At 41.8% G+C, this 20,540-nt stretch overlaps 1 protein-coding gene across 5 annotated transcripts in view; it reads right to left on the bottom strand.

The window, feature by feature from the left end:
* Positions 1–1,455: 1,455 nt before the first annotated feature.
* The window catches only part of LOC101850267, a 43,392-nt gene continuing 24,307 nt past the window's right edge, over positions 1,456–20,540 (bottom strand). For 4 of the 5 annotated variants that reach the window (XM_013085695.2, XM_005103942.3, XM_005103946.3 and 1 more), the window contains 9 exons: positions 14,832–16,157; positions 13,674–13,970; positions 12,816–13,250; positions 11,711–11,876; positions 9,841–10,002; positions 9,079–9,230; positions 6,254–6,409; positions 5,132–5,350; positions 1,456–4,186 (listed from right to left, as the gene is read on the bottom strand). In XM_013085695.2, the coding sequence (XP_012941149.1) occupies positions 3,275–4,186; positions 5,132–5,350; positions 6,254–6,409; positions 9,079–9,230; positions 9,841–10,002; positions 11,711–11,876; positions 12,816–13,250; positions 13,674–13,970; positions 14,832–16,157 (3,825 nt within the window). In that variant the 3' untranslated portion in view covers positions 1,456–3,274. The remainder of the gene's footprint in view (positions 4,187–5,131; positions 5,351–6,253; positions 6,410–9,078; positions 9,231–9,840; positions 10,003–11,710; positions 11,877–12,815; positions 13,251–13,673; positions 13,971–14,831; positions 16,158–20,540) is intronic. The other variant, XM_005103944.3, reaches the window with a different exon arrangement.

Raw genomic sequence — 20,540 nt, 5'->3', positions numbered from 1 at the left:
CTCGAATGCATGGAGTCTCTCGGTCCGCACGTCCGCTCGCTCGCTAAACGAACTGTTGTCTCTGTCCGATGTATAGCGAGTAGCGAACTACTCTTCACAAACAGACCGTTCGTTACCCGTCCGCTCGTTTGCGGGCAATGCCAGCAGGTAGTTCGTTACTCGCGGACGCTAATTTTGCGAGCCCGACCCAACCCTACCACACAGGTAACAAAACTTTGGGAAGCACCCTAAAAGAAAACAAGACACACCACTTTAAGTCATTATCACCTTTGCTCGTAAGCAAATACACATTTGAGCACTTTTGTAGCTGTAAACAACAAAAGCAACATCATGAAAAGGAAATCTTAAAAGATAAAATGAACAGTACAAATCTAGAAAACTCTTCAGTTTCGTTTTCGTCACAAATGGCAGTGGAGTGGAAAAAATCCTGCTGTCAAGTCAAAGCTAGTGGCAGAGAATAGACCATTCATTAGGCAAGATGTAAAAACTGTGGAGGTTTTACTCTGCAACTGACACAATTTAGATCATTTAGGAGGCAGGATGCCTCAACCCTGGAATAAAACGAACTTCCCTTACTGGGAACTCAACTCATTTCTGCCATAACACTTTACCCCCACGCCCCAAGGGACATGGATCGACGACTGTACGAAGCCATCACTTTTCCCCACGGGACACCAATAGGCGACGGTGTGATATAGCATGTACAGCATCTGTATCCTGCTCCGTGGGTGGAAAGTGTTAAGCAATGCAAGAAGCCTAACCGTAACATGGCCTGACAGCGTGAGAAAATCATCAATCCGCATATATTGAAAACATTGATAAATGGATCAGTACTCATTTTCTTTGTATAATAAGAGACAGTTAACTGATTACCAGGGAAGGAGAGCCATTAGCAAGGGCACAGGTTTCCTTAGTTCAAACCCAAATAGCGCCTTTTCAGAGCGACAGCTGTTATGTTTCACAGCTCTCTGCTCACATTGCTTGGACCTATCATAGAAAAGATTACAAGAACAAAACTCTTAAGATTAGTCTGAATCAAGAGATTAACTGGCTGGTGCTTGCTCCATTGCAGAACAGCTAAAGATGGCAGTCGCTGAAAAGGGTCTAAGACATTGATTCAGTTGGACTCGGAAAGGAGAGAAAAAAAAAATAATCTGCTATCATTCTTCTTCAAAGAAACAAAAAAATAAACCAAGACGTGAAAACTTCCATGTGTGCTACGTTTCCAAGGCAGTACAATGGGAGACTTACCCTTTGCCACATTTGGTCAACCATATGATAGGTGAGATCCAGGCAGCCAGTAGTAAACACAGCACACGTATGGTAGGATCCGGAGAGCCAACAGAGTGACACATACCACAAACGAGTAGGACCCCGAGAGCATAAGTGTGACACGTACTCCTTTCCCAGAACAGACAAAGGGAGTAATTATAGTAATAGTGCTCACCCAATATATTTTTTTTAAAAAATACAGCAACACCAGTGGTAAAAGAGAACAACAAACTGAACCTTCTCTTAGCGTAACACAGAAATGGCTCAAAACAACTGCGTCATTTACAACGCAAAGCAGAATGATGAAATGGCGGTTGAATGGCGCTATGAACACAACAAAATTAACTACGGATGGCAAGGAAAGTCATTTGACAACAGCCTCCTGCCAACCAGCGGTTTTGTGAATTGAGCCGTAGCTCACTGTATGTTTTAACTGTTTATCAAAACACAGGTACACTTACTACACATAAATTTCACTTCTGGTCAGCCACATGGCAAATAAAAAAGAATCAACCAACAGTATCTTTTGTACATTTTTTACAATTCATGGCAGAGAATTATTAACTTATTCCTTTGCACCACAAAGGAAGTCTAGCCAACAAGTCAGACTGCAAGGAAATAATTGTTTCCCGTCGGTGAAACAGAGACTTTGTACACAGCTCGAAACTCAAGACAAAATTCCTAAGAGAGCAACTGCCCTACATGACAGCAACAACAAAAAGCAGAGTAGGCCTACAACTTGAATACACAATAATAAAAAAAATACAAACACAATAAAAATTCAGCTGTTCTCATCCCTGTCGCCATGAAGACGTGAAGACAGCACCAGTGCTTGCGCTCACATTCCCACTCATCATAAAGACGTACAGTGTGCAAAGAACTGGAATGATAGCCACAGACCCATCATCGATACAAAAAGTAACATGCGAGAAGAGTCACAAAAACCGGACGCCTCATTTGCATGGCACTGTTCACTTTCAAGACACAGCCAGTAATTTCATGAGTATCACCACCCTGTACCATAAACCTGAAGTAGCGCACATTCCCTGCAGGAAAAGAATAAAATGACACTGAATTACAACTGGCTATAGACTGAATCGAAAGTCGCCTTGATTGTGTGAACAAAACATGAACCACCAGAGGCGTCCAATATTAGCAACTCTTGCTGTTATTTCCAAGTAAGGCCTAAAACCGTAAGTACTAAATCTTAAAAAATAATGAAAAAAAAACTTTTAAAAACTATTTTTAAAAAAACAAGACACACCCCCTATCCTAGAAGAATATTAAGACACATGTGAACACATAGCCAAGACAAAACGGTCCCTGCCAAAGCACTCATTCCTAGTTCTTACATTAGTCCCGTATTATGCTGGTCCACATCGCAAATCCTGACTCCATTAGGTATATCCCAACACTCACAACGAAAGAGCAGCCTACCAACCAGCTCTTACCAAGCAAAATATAAATAGCACTCAGAGATAACGCGATGCTACTGAGGTACGGTCCACACTGGAGCTACAATAACAAAGATAAAACAAAGAATAAGCCAACAAATTTAGACACAAAAGACACTCTGCTGGCAACTATTGCAACAGTGATCAAGTCTTTGATCAATACAGGATGGCCACAAGCACGATATAATCTGCAATTTAAAAAATAAAGTTCTATTGAGAATAAAAAAAACTTCAACATCATGAAAAAGTGTCTGTGCGTCTGTTCTTTGAGGGCAACAGCCACCCTACTCCAAGACAGGCTGCTCGGCTCTGACCACAAGAAATCAGGAAAAAGTCGCTAGCGAGATGTAGTTATGCTCCCCTACTTTTTTTTTCCAGAAGACGCACACCTCAACTTCGTTAGTCACATCCCTTTCTTGTGGCACTGTAGTTCAACACTTTGAAAACAGTACGAGTGACCCATCTTAGAATACACAACGGTACTTGCTCAAGGTTCCTGAGCATGTGTTGAGAGAGTGTATGGGTGCGTCTATATGTGTGTGTAAGTGCTACGTGTGGCCTTCAGAGTTCGTGACATGGTGTGACCTTGCCATGTCTACGGGAATACACGTTTCTGGCAACATGGTGGGCTGATGCGCCCCACTATCCGTTTCCATGGCAACCTGGGAGCCCCATGAGGGCGACGGGTCTCTCGAGTGATGGTGATGGTGGTGATGGGAAGCTCGGCTGTTCACAACAGGATGCACAGACGGCACCTTCACCTTGGCAGCACTACCACCATCATGGCAACCCAGCGAGCTGAGAAGATGCCGAGTGCCATCTTCCGTGTTTGTGGCAGCGGCCGCCGCAGCTATGGCCGCCAACTCCGTAGCAGTCTCTGGCGCCAGTCCACCCACCTGGCCCCGCGACATCATCTCCCCCAACGTGTGGGCCTGAGCCTGCCAGTACGCCGCGACAGCCAGCCGCTGGTGCTCGATGAAGCTAGACGACGATGACGAGGATGATGAAGGGGCTGGGGGCAATGTTGAGTCAGGGGAAGTAAACCGGTGTAGTAGAACGGCAGAGTCTGGCTGGGCCGTCGCCGGCTGGTGGTGCAGGTGAGAGTAGTACGACGGCGAAGACGTGGAGGGGGTTGGGGATGAGGTCTGGTTGCGCACCATGGCAGCCTGGAACAGCTGCTGGGCGGCCGTGTCTTGGGAGGAGGAGAGCAACAGGGACGATGACGATGTTGCCGAAGATGACTGCACTGCTGACGTGACTGCTACAAGTGCCCGATGATGCGCCAGAAGCTCAGGGCTCAAGAAAGCCGAGGAGCTGCCAGAAGGGTCTGAGGGGTTGTGTTCCGTGCCCATAAGGTCCGTCTTGTGCTGGGATTGGTCCTCTCCGTTTTGATAACGGCTCATGTTCCTCTGATGTTCTGCTGACGATATAGTGGTGGTCTCCCCTAACCTTTGCAAGGCCTGAAAGGAACAAAATAAATAAATCCACAATGAAAAGTGTCCTGCTGTAGCAGTCAATGGCGAGTCCCCAAAATAATATACATATTTTGCCCTGACAAATGAGGACTAAGATTACACTAAAAAGTAGACAGAATACATAGAGAGAACACGCAAACCAATCTCACAAGAAGAAATCCTTTCTAACAAATGCATTAGATTACGATTATAATATATTTTGAAAAGATGAATATAAATCAAATCTGGACGACTGCATCCCAAACTTCGCCTTTCAAATTCTCAGGAACAAAAATCATTAGGGAAAAGACAAACTATAGCTTTAAAAAGGATTAGAAACATTAAGGTCATATAAGTGCCGAAGATTAGAGGTGTTACAAGAGAGTAACAAGCCCAAAAAAGGAGGAGAGATAAGGACGATAGATGTTCCATAAGAAAGAAGGAGCAAACCACACCAGAGCACCTGCCAACCACCCAAAAACTAAGTCAAGCCATTCAAACTTTTTCATAGAATCACTAAAATAATTAAGACAGGCAAAACAACATAGCAGTGTTTCAAAAACATTACTAACAAGCAGCCATAATTTCATATTGTCCCGTCAACCCTACTTCCTGGAGGTAAGTTTCTATGCATGTGAAAACAAAAACAAAACTCAACCTTACTCAAACCCATCCCTTTCTTTAATTTCCCTTCGCTTTCTGTCCTTACTCTTTCCCAGATTTCTCCTCATCCCTAGACCCCCCCCCACACACACACACACAAACACAAAGTCAGCGACTTCCTTACAAAACCTTTAAGCACTCCAGTATATCTCCTTTCTTTCCATCCACCTTCTGCCTTAAGTCACTCTCCCTCCCCACTCTTCTTTTTCCCAGCTCTTCTTTAGAATCATCCCCCCCCCCCCCCCCCCCCCCGGTGCCTTCCTCAACAGTCCCATCCCCAGAATATACCTGAGCTTCCAGAATCCTCTGCCGCTGAACCTGGACCTCCGTCAGCTCCCCAAGGTTCACAGATATCTTTGGGATCTCGCCTTCCCCGACGGCACCTCCGTTGGCCTCCTCTGCCTCTTCCTGCAGTAACTGGGCAAAGTTCTGGCAGTATTGCGCCAGCTTGGTCATCTGAAGCATCGTGGCGATCTTGTACAAGGAGCGAACAGACATCGTGTCAACCTGCACCGGGGAGACGTGAAGTTAATAAAAATAATAACAATATGCTAGGACGATGCCACCGATCAAAACAGTAATACTAATAATAACAATGCAGGATCATGTCCCATTAGTGCTCTTTCACTGAGAAAGTCCTAACAGCGATTTACGGCAACTTTACAAGGTTTTTTGGGGGACTTAATTTAGATTGAATAAAACGGCTACAAGACGTTTTCCCTATTTTGAAGCTGGGCCCCCACATAATAACTGTAAAGTTTATGGGAATTTAATCTTTGCTAGCCCAGATCCTTCATTAACATATCAACACAAAAGAGAGCAAGACTTAGGTAAAATTCAGTGCAGAAGATAAACACTAATCTTAGAGGCAAGGGTCCAGCCAGGCAGCATCTAATTGGGTGCTCAAGAAGTGAGAACAGAGCTGAGCCGCCGAGCCCTCCCCCCGACCGAAAAAAATAAAGAAAATTTCACTATCTGTGGGAGCCAAAACACCCCATATCCATTTCTCAACAGAATCAATTCGGTAAAGAAAAGCATAGGTCAATAACTACTAGCAAACTCCCTCTAGGACAAAATGTTGGAACAGTCATAAAATTACAGGGCGCTGCACAGTGGCGACCGACAGTGGCATTGTTTGTAAACTGTTCTGTATTTGTGTAATAGTGTGCATTTATGTATGTATTTATGTATGTACGTATTTATAATTATGTATTTATGTATGTATGTTTGCCATTGTAAAACAAAGTGCCCTTCTGGGACAAATAAAAGCGTAATTTATTTATTTATTTTATATTTATTTATTTATAAAATGAGGACAGCAATGACTTGGGCGGGACAGGAGCTCTCGAAGAGCCGCTGTCTCACAAAAGTCAGGTCACTTGACAAGCCCTGACATCAGTTGCCACTCACCTCCAAAACTCCTTCGTAGATGTATCTGAGGAAAGCTTTCGCCGTCTCGTAGGTTGTGTCCGAGGGAAGATTCACCTCCAGCTGGGAGCGAGGATCGGCATTCTTAAACGTTTCCTGCAGGTACGGGCTCATGGCAAGGAGAATCAGTTTGTGGACCTAGGGAGAGAAATCCAGAGGTGTAAACATGAAAACAAAAATAACAGTCCTATAATGACAAAGCAAAGAAAGAGAAAGGAATGCTTGAAACTAGACCCTAGGCCTAGTATAAAAAACAGTTTGTCAATATGTCTATTTGAGCTAAAGTGAGGCACATCAATATACATAACCCCCATTAGAGCAGCGAAAAAAACAACCCCTGACAAGACAAAAAAAAGTCCGAGAAATAGTAAAAAGCTGGACAGATCAGTCCTGAAGCTTAATTCATACAAAGGTAACTGCTTCGTTCTTCATTCTAAATCATACCAAGAGTACTTGCATTAGAATATAACTTTCATAACTTATTCTTAACATCTTAATTCTGAAAAATGAAATAAGTGTGCTGTTACTCCCAAAGACAACAAGATTTTTTTTTTCTAAAGAGAAGTTCTTTACAGTTGTAAAATCACTTCCAAAAAAGAATTGTTAGAGTAAAAAGGAGACGAACACAATATCAGTCATTTGGAGAAGGGAAAAAAACCTAACAGAATCAGAGAGCAAGAAAAGAAATAGGATCTACCAGTAGCACCCTCTGACCATCCGCTGATAAAGAAAGCAGTCAAGCACCTAAATTCACATTAAAACACAAGTCCTCCAACTAAAGTATATATACATATCTTACATTAGGCAGTTTAGAGAACGCGCTCGCAGCAGGGCGAATCGGCCGCGGTGCGCCCCATAGATTTTTGTGACTGGCCGTGAAGCCTCGCGCTGCGGTGGGTCTACACAACTCACAGTTTTGTTTCGTTTTGCGAATTGCACTACCACTCCCGATACATCTTCTTAAACAGAAAAGAAAGGTCTTCAAAATGGCGGTCTTCGCGTGAAAATCGGTTCAGTAGAACTGGAAATATTTGCATCTGAAAACAAAGCAGTTTTTACAATGCGATAAAATGAAAACTACTGGCTGTATATTTATGAATCTTTCAGAAGTTTTAGATTATCCATTCTAGTTTCTTTTGACACCCGAGTTGTTTAGGTTGAACTTCGCACAACGCTACGGCGCTTCCCGTAAAAATGCATACAAAAAGCCAAAACGCCGAATCGGCCGGTCAGCGACCCGGCGCCCCCGCTTTCCCCTGCACACTGTGATAACGTATTGTGCCGGCATCGCATTTATTCGCGTTTTACTTGTTTCTCCAGATAATAATAATATGTGCGGCTATGAAATTATGAACGGACTGACAAAAGAATTCACAGTTTTGCTTATATTTTACCATATTTGGCTCTTGAATAGTGCAAATGATATAGCTAAATCTAGAATTCAGCAGTAGTAGGCTAGAAACAGTCAAAAAGCCAGCATATCTAACTATTTATGCCTTTGGGCTTTGGAATTGAAATAAAGCTTGAATTGAATTGCAGTTCTAATTGATGTTAGATTCAGCATCTAGCTCTATATTCCAGAGTTAATAATAAATCTCATCATAACAATTGCTTTTATGAGACAACCTTTTTCTTAAATCAGTTTTGCACAAACTTACTTGTTAGTAGTATAGTAGTAGAGAACAGAGTTTATCTGAGCCTCTGCTCAGTCTTTCACTTTCAGTATCTAATAATTTAATGTTGTTATTTTCTGGATATTTTTACGTTTACATTATCAAATTGTGCCATTTAAAAAAATATAATTTATGGCCAATGAGTCTGACTCAATATTTTTTTTAAAATATGCTCATCAATAAAAATTGCTAGTTGATAATAACTCAAAATGTAATGAATAGTGAAGAAACATGTCTGAAAAAATAATAGAATGAGGTAGACTATAAATATAATTTGTCCAAAAAATTGCAAGTGCAACTTGTGTGAAGATCATAAAATGACTTTGTTATTTTTTTCCTTTTCATCTTTCCACAGTTTATTAAATGTTCCAGTGGGTCTACAACTAGGTCTCCGAAGAGCATTTTTCTTGAATTTATAAGCTCTTTTATGCACTTGAAAGCATAAAATATAGCTTCACACAAATGTATGTTACAATACTTTGTAAAAGAAGGATAGGGAGCTGACTTATGGCGGTCATTTAGAGGTTGTTTGTTTTTTTTACGGAATCCGTTTAACGGTTAGAAAAACACTAAAAATACGTTTTGAAATCTTAAGAATGGCCATAAAAATTGGAAATTATTACTTAATTGACTTAACTCTTTAATAATTATGAACAGTGAAAAAAGACAAAGAGAATGATGTATGATTTGTCTAAATATGACTATTAGCAGGAAAGATATAACCCATTTTGTCCATTTCGGGTTATCCTTGCGGGGGATTTTTTATCACCCTGAACCTCTAGAAGTACCCAAAAAATATTTCTGTGACTTTGTAAGGAGGGGTTTTGTAGTTGTGTGCATTCTGTGTAAAATTCCCAACAAACTGATGTACAACACTTTAAAAAATATGCATTTTATGTTGAGTAATGGTCATTTGTGTTGTAAAGTTGCATTTTTTGGTAACAAAAACTCAGTGTTAAAAGTGGCCGGAAATTGGCCGGATTTTAGGCATGAAAAATCGCCATAACTTTTTAACTAATAAAGATATCAACGAAATTTAAACTGTTTTATGATCATGAAGGCAAGAGCTTTCAAATGAAAGTATTTCAAAGCATATCAGACAAATTTGAAATTTTCACTAAACTGCCTACTTACATGTAACTTTTTATTGGCCACTCCCAGGGAAGCATCAAAGAACTTTCCTCGCTGCCACAGGTTCGCAAACTTTGTCTGTAGGTCGGACCCATGGTCTGGATCCACATATGTCTTTTTGGTGTTTTGTGCTGGCTGATATATGCCAATTTTCTCTGAAAATAAATCACACATCAAGAAATTTCGATTAAGGCTTGTGACAAGAAATTTACGTATAATTTGTTTTAAAAACTAACAAATCAAGACAAATTCCCTTGATATTAACCAAAATGAATTCTATATTCATTTATGAAAAAGGAGTGACATTTTATTTCACATTCAGATATATACCAGATGATCCCCCTCTTTGACTAAAATAGCGCGCTCATATGACCTTAGCAGTTGCGAGCGCCGTAAAACCTTATACTATACTATACTGACTAAAATACATATATTTACTTCAGTAGACTGCCCAATTTTTATATCACAAAATAAAAGTCAGCCAAGAAACTGGACAGATCATTCCTGTGTAATTCTAGAACTGTCATTTCTGCACTTGGCTTTATTTATAGAGAATTCAGTTACCTTTACCCCTGCCTGCCTATCTCGCCCTCTCAGTTTCTACTTTTTCTTCTCTTCTCTTCCTCCTCTACACATTCTGTATCTCTTATTCCCCCTCTCTCTTCCTCTATCCATCCCTCACTCCTTCTGCCATTATCTACCTCTGTGTCTCTTATTCCTCTACCTTTCCTCTATCCATCCCTCACTCCCTAATCTGTATCTCACCTTGATCAGCCTTGACCAGCGCTGCGTCCTCCATCTCCCGGCTGTGAGAGGACCTGGTGGCCTGGGCAGGGACCTCCCCAGCCTCCACTTCAACGTGACCCGTCTCCATCGTCGGGGTGCACGGCTTGGAGATCGCAGCCACGGCACTGGCAGACTTCATACCTGCAAAATGCAAAAAACAATTTTTTTTAGCTTTTACAAAATTTTGCCTGAACATGCGGTAACTGATATCACCTGATATGATTGAAACCCATCCATACAGATGTCCCAGTAGTGAGTGTCAAACCTGTCCAAGACAACCACCCATTATCAAGGAGGAAAGTCATCATCTTAGACAGGTAGTCCTCTAGAACATTCTCATTATAACCTCCCCCCCCCAAAAAAAAAAAAAACAACAACCAAAAGGGAGGAAGTGATAATCTGAACAAGTGATTGTCTTGGACAAGTCAATAGAGAATGTCCAACTGTTCTTGTAGTAAAACAAGAGGTAGACCTGCATGTGAGCCTCAACTTTTGCGCAACCCCCCCCCCCCCCCCCCCCCCCCCCCCCCCAAAAAGCCTTTGTGGATGTCATAAGGAAGGACATCCGAGTAACGAGTGAAAACCCCTACAAACACAATAAAGAAGAGACCTAACCCTAACCCCAAAAAGAACCTGCAACGGGCCTCATGTAAAAAGGCCAAAACAAGTCCTAAATGAAAAAAAAAATTTTTAATTAAAAAACCACACTCCAAAACAAACAAGGAGCATATAGATCTAGATCTAGAGATCTATATATGGCTTACATCTACATTACTATAGGGTTTGATACAATAATACAATAACACAATAGAATTGGAATATGAATCCTCCATATAGATCTAGTAATCTAAATAAATCTAGATCTAGATCTTGTAGAACAAGTGAATAGGAATAGGCCTTGAACTAGAAATCCGCATCCGATTCCGAACAGAGGGACTCAGCTGAGTCTAGATTCTAGATCTAGATCTATATCTAGATCTAAATAAATAAATAATTCACGCCCACGCACCTGATGAAAGGCTTATTTTTACCAATATTAATATTACAGCACAACCTATGATAGGGTTTGACACAATAGAATTGGAATATGAATCTTCCATTGAGGTCTATAATGATCTATATAAATCTAGATCTAGATCTAATCTAGATTCTATTAGAACAAGAGAGTCGGACTTGAATGAATCCACACGATCTGAACAATTGAATTAGTCAACAAAAGAAATTCAAAATGGCCGCTCGAGCACGAAACTGAAAGTAGATAATTTAGGTTGTCGTCTTTTTTCGTATTCGCATTTCTACTCAGGTTCCGACAATTATGTCGGAAATGCCGACGTCGGCAGTGCGCGCGTCGGCGGTCGGAACGAAGACGAAAGTGCCGACAAAGCGACGGGAGAAAAAGGGGTCGCTGGCAGTTGGCCAGGCCTCGCACTACGCACATTGACTGATCTACAGGCGGGCCTGGTGATAGCATCGGCCGATTCGCGGGTCGGGTCGCGATTGTCGGATTTCAGACGATTGTCGGCAAACATGCAGGTCTAAAGAGGTAGTAAATGTAGAGAAAATATGCCATCCACATGCGATAGAGCAGCATCCCCTATTCAAATTATAACAAGCTAACCGTATGTGCCATTAAAAGCCTTTACAATTGAAAGTACAAGAAAATATTTGCACTGTATTGTTTAAATGTCTGTACTTTTCAAAATAAAGTGCTTTCTATTTTCCAAAACTAAACAATATAACAATTTGGACATTCCCATAGTATATAACCATTCTTTAAAACAAGAGTGAAAAATAAGAAGACAAAAATATACTGAAAGCGTGCTCAATGGTCTGAACATATGGTACTTACTAGACTCGTAGTTTCCTGTTGTGTCTGCTGAGGTGCTGGGCGGCTCTTCCTTCACCAGTTTCCTGGCCGCCTGAGGCTCCTCCACCGTCACGCTGTGCTGTTCTTCCACCTGTTGTTGCTGCTGCTGCTGCTGTTGCTGCTGTACGAGGCTGTTGTGCAGCTGAGCCTGGATAAGGGAAGGAAGGCAGTGTAGGATGAGCAGAGGGGAGCATAGCAATAAAGAAGCAACAATGCAAAATAAAAGAATAAATTCCAACTTTATTGGCCCCCACGGAAAACTGGTTTACAATAGCATCTACACATAAATAATAATAATAACAATAGCTCTTTCGCTCCGCGATACCCCCCCCTCCCCTCCCCCAAAATATCCAAAACCAGAAGACTGTCATTTACGAAAGGTCCTCAATCTCTATGCTTTGTTGAGAAAAAATGTAGATAGCAAGATAAGCACAAAGTGATCATTATCATCATCATTGCCTTTCTCACCCTGCACCAGGGTAAAGGCCACTGACAAACACTTTCCAACTGTCTCTATCCCGGGCTAGCCTCTTGATGTTATTCCATGTCTTCCCATTTTTCTGTACATCAATTTCCGTGATTCTTTGCTTCTGTCCAGACTATATCCTGTGGTTTCGCTCACTCCAATTATGAGCAGCCTGTATCTCTTCATCTCTTGTGATACTTGAGAACTCTTTCCTGCTTCATACATGGTGCGAACATTCCACGGCGCAATCCGGAGAGATTTGTTGGACAGAGGTTTCGGGTCAGGAGAGTCCTTTCAGCTTTGTCCGCTGTCCTTCACTGTTCCTGCTAATGCAGAAGCTCCTCCATCTCTCAAGATCGAAAAATAAATAGCCGAGTTTGTCAGCGTATCTGTAACAGTTTTAACTGGATCGGGTAGTTGGCCCTCCGCAAACTGGCTCTTTAGGGAGACCAGACCTATGCACCTTTAGTCGCCTCTTACGACATGCAGTATCACGGTAGGTGTATTCTTTGCTCCCCATAGTAACACTATGCCCCCCCCCCCCCCCCCCACCTGCAGAGGCGAATCACAAAGTGCTTGAGAAATACACAGGCCATCTCTACAAAACAAAGGAGAACTTACCTGCATTTGCTGCTCGTGCAGAGCTGGATGTGTATGCAAAGGTGGGAGGAGGTGCGCCGAAGGTAGCAGGTGGCTGCTGGGGTGGAAAGAGGAGACAGTCGAGCCGTTGGACTGCATGAACTGTTGCTGCAATAGGGCAGCGGCAGCCGTCATGTCCTCATTGACCCCCGCCGTTATCGCAGGCTCAGTGACGACAGCCGGCAAGGCCTCCTGGTGGTGCTGTTTGTTTTTCTTCAGCTTGGAGAGCCCGCTGCCTTGCTTTTTCTTCTTCTCCGACGACAATTTCGACTTGGCCTTCTTCGGGGTAATTTCCCGCGGCATGGTTGGGTCAGACATGGAGTTTGCTGCGTCACCGGTCAAGTCTCGTATCTTCCTCGGCTTTTTGCTTCTCCTCAAGTTCCGGGCACACATGGACAGGTCGCGCTGGATTCTCCGCTAAGAGGATTAAATCAAATTCAGATTTCTCAAGAACTCGTAAAGCTTGCTTTTGATTTGTTATTAAAATGTTGCAAAGACATAAAAGCGAAACATAAATTGCAGTAAGAGTAGTCCAAATAAACTAAAATAGTAGGTCATGCTGTTTATTATTAAGCTGCCAATAAACAACAACCCCCCCCCACCCAAATGTCAAAATTCATTTTAAAAAGCTAAACAACAGTGGTTCTCCATTTGTGTAAAAAAAAAATCTCGAACCAAGCAAGCTTAATAGTTCATCACACTACCAATCACTCCATCACTATTTAACATCCCCTATCCACATCCATCATAATCAACACCCCCCCCCCCCCCCCAAAAAAAGATAATAAACCGTAAATGAATAATAAGAAATGAAGAGGTTTGTCCTCTCCCACAACTCACAAAGAAACTCACATAGTTGGTCATGCCGTCCGCCGTGTTGTCATCTTTGAGGTCTGGGAACTGCTGCACCACTAGCTCGGAGATGCGGGTGTAGTCGGCGCTGGACCACCAGTGCTTCAGGCCCAGGAAGAACCGCGCCGTCTCCCGGATGATCTCCGACCGATGCCGCATGGAGGAGCCATCGCTGCGAGCTGCCAGAATCTTCTGGGAGTACACTGGGACGGGCAAGGGCTCGGGGAGACACACAACTTCCTGGTTCTCCTTCTTGAAGCCGGAGCCATGAGGAAACCAGACCTGCTGTGAGTGAGAAAAGGGGAGGTATTTTTAACAATGATAAACATCTTTCAATTATTATATGAACTTATCTAAACAAAAGGGTCTGACCATTCTCTTTATTCTTACATACAGTCTTAGAATCACACAATATCAAACAACATAATACAAAGTGAAGTTAAGAAAGACGAAAAAATACAGAAAAAGAGACAGACCAAGAAAAATAAATGCCAGAGAACAAACAGCTGTTTATCAGTAAGGAATAGCAAACATGACATTGAACTTTCCACTAGACCATATGGCTGTTCCAAGACCAACACTAAAAGATAACAAGTGAAAATATTTACAATATTTTGTTCAATTTTTCCCTTTGCTAGTAAGACTAGCAAAGTCTATATGGGACATACATTCCAGATTAATCAACATTTAGAAGGCAACTGAAATTTCCCAGGCATAAGGACCAACAACAAATTTAGTTCCAGTTTCAAGTAAATATAAAATGTGAACTTAATTTTTTTTTCAATTGAATACCAAAATACAAACAACTAAACAAAGTAGGGAAGAATATAAAAACACTGCCATTGACCCATGCCAGTGTAAAGCATGCAACTCCTTCTAGAGCAGAAATTCATTTGAAAAAAACAAAAAAACAAACAACAACAAAAGAACCAACTTAACACATTTTCACTACCTATTTTATGTTTTTTCTTTAAAATAAACACTACAAAGAATTATCTATCTGTAGCAATTTAACAATAAATAATACAGTTAGTGTGTCACCAGTGTGAAATCCGTTTAACACCCTACCTATTTACCCATCAGTGCTACCCTAACATTTTCTCGAAAAAAAAATCGATTAAATCCCATAATCTCCAAGTCCAGTACCTGATCCCTTGAGCTGATCCCGGAGTCGTTGTGAGCTGACCGCGGGGAGGACGAGGCTCTCCGCCTGGACGTGGACTTCATGGAGGACGTGGTCACCTCCACTTGTGCAGCCAGGCTGGCTGTGTCGGGCAGGGGATCTGTCGGGAGAGGAGGGGTGGAGGAAGTGTTGTGCTCGGGCTTGTCGGCGTCGTGGTGATAAGCAAGGTTCATGGGCGCCTCAGTGGAGGCCACGTCCGAGGCAGACACCTCATGGCCAGCCAGGTGCTGGACATGGGCCTGTGAGTGTGCCAGGGTGGCTACAGGGGCAGTGCTGGGCACGGAGTGCGCCATGGAGGCCACGCCCATCAGCGCCATGTTGGCAGCCGCTTGGGCGTCCCAGTAGGCGGCGTGCTCGTGGGCCGCGTTGGCCGGGAACATGGCCATGGGGTTCGGAACAGTCAGATGTTGGTGGCTTTGCTTCGGTGTCCCCTGAGCACTTTTCGAACCAGCACCTGCTTCAGTACCCGAGGGAGACATAGGTTCGCGTTTCACCAGAGGTCTACTCGAATCAGACACGCCCACAGAGAGCTGATGGTGTCCCTTGGCAGCAGAAGTGTCAGCTCCCCCTGAGGACAAGCTAGCGGTATGATGCTGATGGCTGAGCTCTGCCTCTCTCAGTCGTTTCTCCACCTCAGCCTGAGATATGCGCCTCTGCCGCTTGCTGTTGGCCATGTCACTCATGTCCCCGCCGGCGTGCCCCAAACCCTCCTCCTGAACAGCCGACGAATGGGAAGAATTATACTCTCCTGCCATCAAACTCCTCTTCCCCCCACTGCTGCTTCCACTGCCCACATTGTTGGTACCCCCTCCTCCCCCTCCTCCTGTGATATCCACACCAAGTTGTCCATAAAACGCACTCAGTGCTGCCATAGCTGCAGCATCGTTCCCAAAAGCCCCCGAAGCCATCAGAGCCTGTCGCTGCTCCTCGCTGGTGCACTGGGCCAGGTACTGACGCTCCAGGTCCGTCACGTCCTGTGGGTGCTGCTCGATCCGCTGTTTGATCCCCGCCAGGACGGCCAGCTCTCCCAAGTTTCTCTGGGTCATGCTGAGCTCCGTCAAGTTCATGTTCTGGGCCGCCATCAGAGCTTTCATGTACTCGGCAGTCCCCGCCGAGCTTAGGGCCTGGTGGGGATGGTTGCCCCCGCCGCCTTCTGACGGAGACTGCTCAAGACCGGTTTGGCTGTTCACCCAGGCCTTCTGGGTGGCTGAGCTGGGCTTGTATTTGGCAGCAGGCAGACGACGTCGCATGTTCCTTGCACAGGTGCCTAGGTCCTTCTTGATGGCTTGCTGATGAAAATAGAAAAAAAGACACCCCTGGGTCATTACACAAACTAATATGTTTCTCTTCAAAACAAAATGCATCTTTTAGTTTAACAAAAACCATTTCTTAATGTACCCTACACCTATCTCTTTACAATCAGAGTAAATCATTTCATGCTTTGATTTTTACATGAAAATTCATACGACTGGCCGAAAAATCTATGGCTGTATCAATTTCACAGTACAAGTATTTTTGGAACCGCAACTGTTTGTGACCACCCAGAGACAACTTTGCACAGTGAAGATGTCAAAAGTTGTTTGGGCCGAGTTCTAGACCCAAGAATAGAATAAGATATACAAAAGCCGATACCTAAAAACTAAACACTTTTCGCTGTCAGTATGAGGTGACCAGACTTAAGAACTTTTCAGACAGCAAAGGTTCAAAAACAATCTCAAGGGGGAGAGGGGTGTTAATCCTCATATCCAACACTGAAATAAAGTGAATCACAATTTAGCTAAGAATGATACCAGAGTTTATATTGCTTTACATTAGCTGGCAGCGCTATGGGGTGGACGACCACACTGATCTGTTTTACTCCACAAGAAAGGGAGTCGAGTTCATGTTTTGACAAATACCACCAAAAGTGTTGTTTTGAAAAAGATGCAAGACACAGCACAGATACCAAGCACCATTTGTTGCATCTTTTCGAAATTATGCCACATCACAAATAAATACCTTCTAGCACCCTGAAACTTTAAAAAACCACCATCACCACCACTACAACAGACATTGCAATACCTAAAATCTACCCAGCGCATGATTTTAGAGGGTTATGATTTCTTAAAAAAACGTATGGTCCCCATCACTGCTCTAAATACGATTATGTAGAAAGAGGCAAAAACAAATGAAAGAAAACAAATTGACAAAAAGATATTCGGGTAAACATAAAGCAACAACATTCAATCATCTCATACTGACATACAGGTAGTAAAATTGTAAACACAGCACAAGGAAAGATACCTAAATATTTCAATGAAAATGTTCAAAAGCTTAAGTAAACGCAAAGAGCAGAGAGGTAGTAAATTCTTAATCTCCTAATACCTAATAATGGGTGCCTAAAAACATGAGAAAATACATGTAACGTGGTACAGGTGCTTAAACAAGACAGTACTGACATCTTGATAAAACTGTCCACAGAAAAAAATTACAACGATGTATATATAGATTTTTTAAAAACATCAAACTTTAGACTTAGACTCTATGGTTAAGTTCGTTTTAGGTGAATGGAGAGCACATCAACATGATAAAGATCACTCAGAGACGGGAAGAAGCTAGACTGATAGGCTGAATGAGAAGGAGAGAAAAGAAATAGTTTTACAACTATTTTAATAAGGCTTTAAGATAACTCACTTCAGCATATGAACAGAAGAAACTTTTTCGACTAAGCGAAAGAAACTTTGAACAAATTCAGGTCTGAATGCTAACAAAAAACTAGTTAGAAATAAATGCACACACATATATAAATACACATATGTAAAGATTCCCACAGCAGAGAGAATTTAAGTCTCTGTCACTAAAATGAAGCTATATGATTACAAGAACACCCCCCAAACCAAACCCCCCACAGTATCAGCAAAATTTTTTTCTTAATAAAACACGCTAGTATGTTTGAGTGTGTATGTGTGTGAGAGAACAGTAAACATGTTTAACAGTCTTACACATTACTAACAACAACAGAAAACAAAAACCATTTTCCACATGCTTCAATAGAATCCTTCATCTGAGTCCTGATACCATTCACAAGAGCAAATAATTTTGCGCATACTAAATAATAACAAGTTACCAAACGAACTATGACAATAACAACATCTCTTTTATCAAACTGGAGCTAAATTAGCACAGCACCATAAGAAAACACATCAGAAGATTCCAATGGCAGAACAGAGACAAGAAATATTTAATCTAACTTTTCACCATTAAAACAGTAAATATCCCATACCAGAACTTCAAAAAATTGACTCAATAACCAACAAAATATCAAACAAAAGCAGTCATATTTTTTTCTATTGTGCAGGAAAGGAAAAAGTTAACCTTTGTGACTAAAAATATTCTGGGCTGCAACTGTAATAATTTAATGATACAAGCAAAATGTTTAGTAAAAGCAACTAACTGAGCAAAGTATTGAGTACAGATGCCAAAATTCAACCAAAATGATGAGTTTTCATATGGTACCGCACACCTATTTGACCTAATAACAATGGAAACATGCAGATTTCATGAGACCAGAAAAGAAATTAGACCGATAAGTATTCATAAGAACAATGACTATCATACAAAGAAAGAGAGAAAAAGAGTGAGTGAGTGCGAGAGAGAGAGAGAGAGAGAGAGAGAGAGAGAGAGAGAGAGAGAGAGAGAGAGAGAGAGAGAGAGAGAGAAAGACAGAGAGAGAGAGAGAGAGGGAGGAAGGGAGGGAGGGAGGAAGGGAGGGAGGGAGGGAGGGAGGGAGGGAGGGAGAGAGAGAGAGAGAGAGAGAGAGAGAGAGAGAGAGAGAGAGAGAGAGAGAGAGAGAGAGAGAGAGAGAGAGAGAGAGAGAGAGAGAGATCTACTGGGGCCAGTACTGATCAACCAAAAGAGTTAACAATAAATCTTATCCAAATACAGCCCACAGCTAGGTGGGGTTCAGGTATGTCACTTATAAACTGCCTCCACTTCACTTATGACACATTCTAATATATTAACATAAACCCAGTATCTTATCCGAGATGCCTGCTTAGTCTTTATATCAACAGATTACACAGCCTTCTGGGAATGCATTTTTATGAAATTCAAGAATGTAAAGCGAATACAGAAAGGCACATAAGGCTTTGGAAATGGGAAACCTGGCACGAAATAAAAGAATCTGAAGAAATGTCAAAACTGCTCACCAAGGAGACACTAGCAATTCTAACTACGTGAATCAGGCAAGCTGAAAGTCCAATTTGGCAATAATGCCTCCAAAAGGAAAAGAACTTTAGATCCTATAAATAGTGCAAACCATTAGAGAGAAGAGAAATTATAGGAAGGAGGGGGCAATTACAGCAGCAACATCCCCTGTTTGAAGGACACAAAAAAAAACCTTAGTTAAAGCACTTCCCTGAAAACAATTTCAGTAAAATAAAAAAGATCATCAAAGAAATGGAGTAACCTATTATTAATTATACTTAATCCTTCTCATTTTATTATAATTATCTTCATAACCCATAAATAAATAATGAATATTCATCAGTACCACATCTTAAAAAGTAGAAGAGTCTATGAAAAAAAAAAGGAAAAACTTAAAAGCAAGGCTAACAATTATTCCAAAGCCATATTTTCATATTTGAAATGGGTAACAAATTGTGGAGGGGTGTGAGGAAGGGGAGTTCATTTCTCCCTCATGTCTTACATCTCTGCAAAGACAATTTAGGCAGGATACAACCCAGCAGGTTACGGACATTGTCCGTTAAATATCTCCTTCAGTTTGTTTTAACAGAGGTGTTTCGGCGCTCGCAACTGCATGAGGTCATAAGAGCGCCAGAAGATTAGAGGTGTTACAAGAGAGTATTGAACATAAAAAAGAAGAAGGGGAGATAAGGACTATAGATGTTTGATAGGAAAGAAGAAGCAAATCACACCAGAGCACCCGCCAACCACTCACTAAATATCTCAATCTCATAGGGATCGAATGAGAAATACTGTATCTACTACCTAAAACCTCAACCTACAGAGGTCAAACGTACTAACAAAGTCATGGAAACTATATTATTAAAAAAACAAAATCTAAAACTGTTGATGAATTTAAAAGAACAGGAGGTACATGCACATGTTACACCGACACATAAATATAACCAGCCACCCAAAACAGATTTTTTTCCATAAAGTCACATGACTACACAGAGATACAAACAACACTAAAAGCTTTTCCACTGTCCAAGTGCATGCGTGTTCCGTCCAAAACAGCCTTTCTAGACTCACCCTTCCCAATATTAATCCAGTAAAAAAAAAACCATAGAGGTGCCACTAATACCAAGGAAATTTTCCATAAACGCTGCACACAATTGTACGCTAGTATCAAAACTTGTAACAAGAAAAAGCATTTACAGAACAGTATTGCTTTCTTCTTTTTTTTTTGTCAACCATAAAGCAATACTAGATGCAGAAAAGACAATCTTAATTCTTTACTTTCCATCAACGCACGCTTGAGTTGCACTACTGTATAAATCACGGAAAATGTACCTACCGAGCTTCCTTTTTTAATAGTTAAAGCAGAAGTTTTACAGCACTTGCAACACAAATAGGAAGTGGTTACTACAGAGAAGAAAACAAAGAAAAGAAGGAGAGATAAAGACAACAGATTTCTGATAGAAAACAAGCAAATCACTCCAGAGTAC

The sequence above is a fragment of the Aplysia californica genome, unplaced genomic scaffold (genome assembly GCF_000002075.1).
Source record: "Aplysia californica isolate F4 #8 unplaced genomic scaffold, AplCal3.0 scaffold00398, whole genome shotgun sequence".
Lineage (NCBI taxonomy): Eukaryota > Metazoa > Mollusca > Gastropoda > Aplysiida > Aplysiidae > Aplysia > Aplysia californica.
Note: the sequence above shows the minus strand (reverse complement) of the source record. Positions and strands in the feature narration are given on the sequence as shown.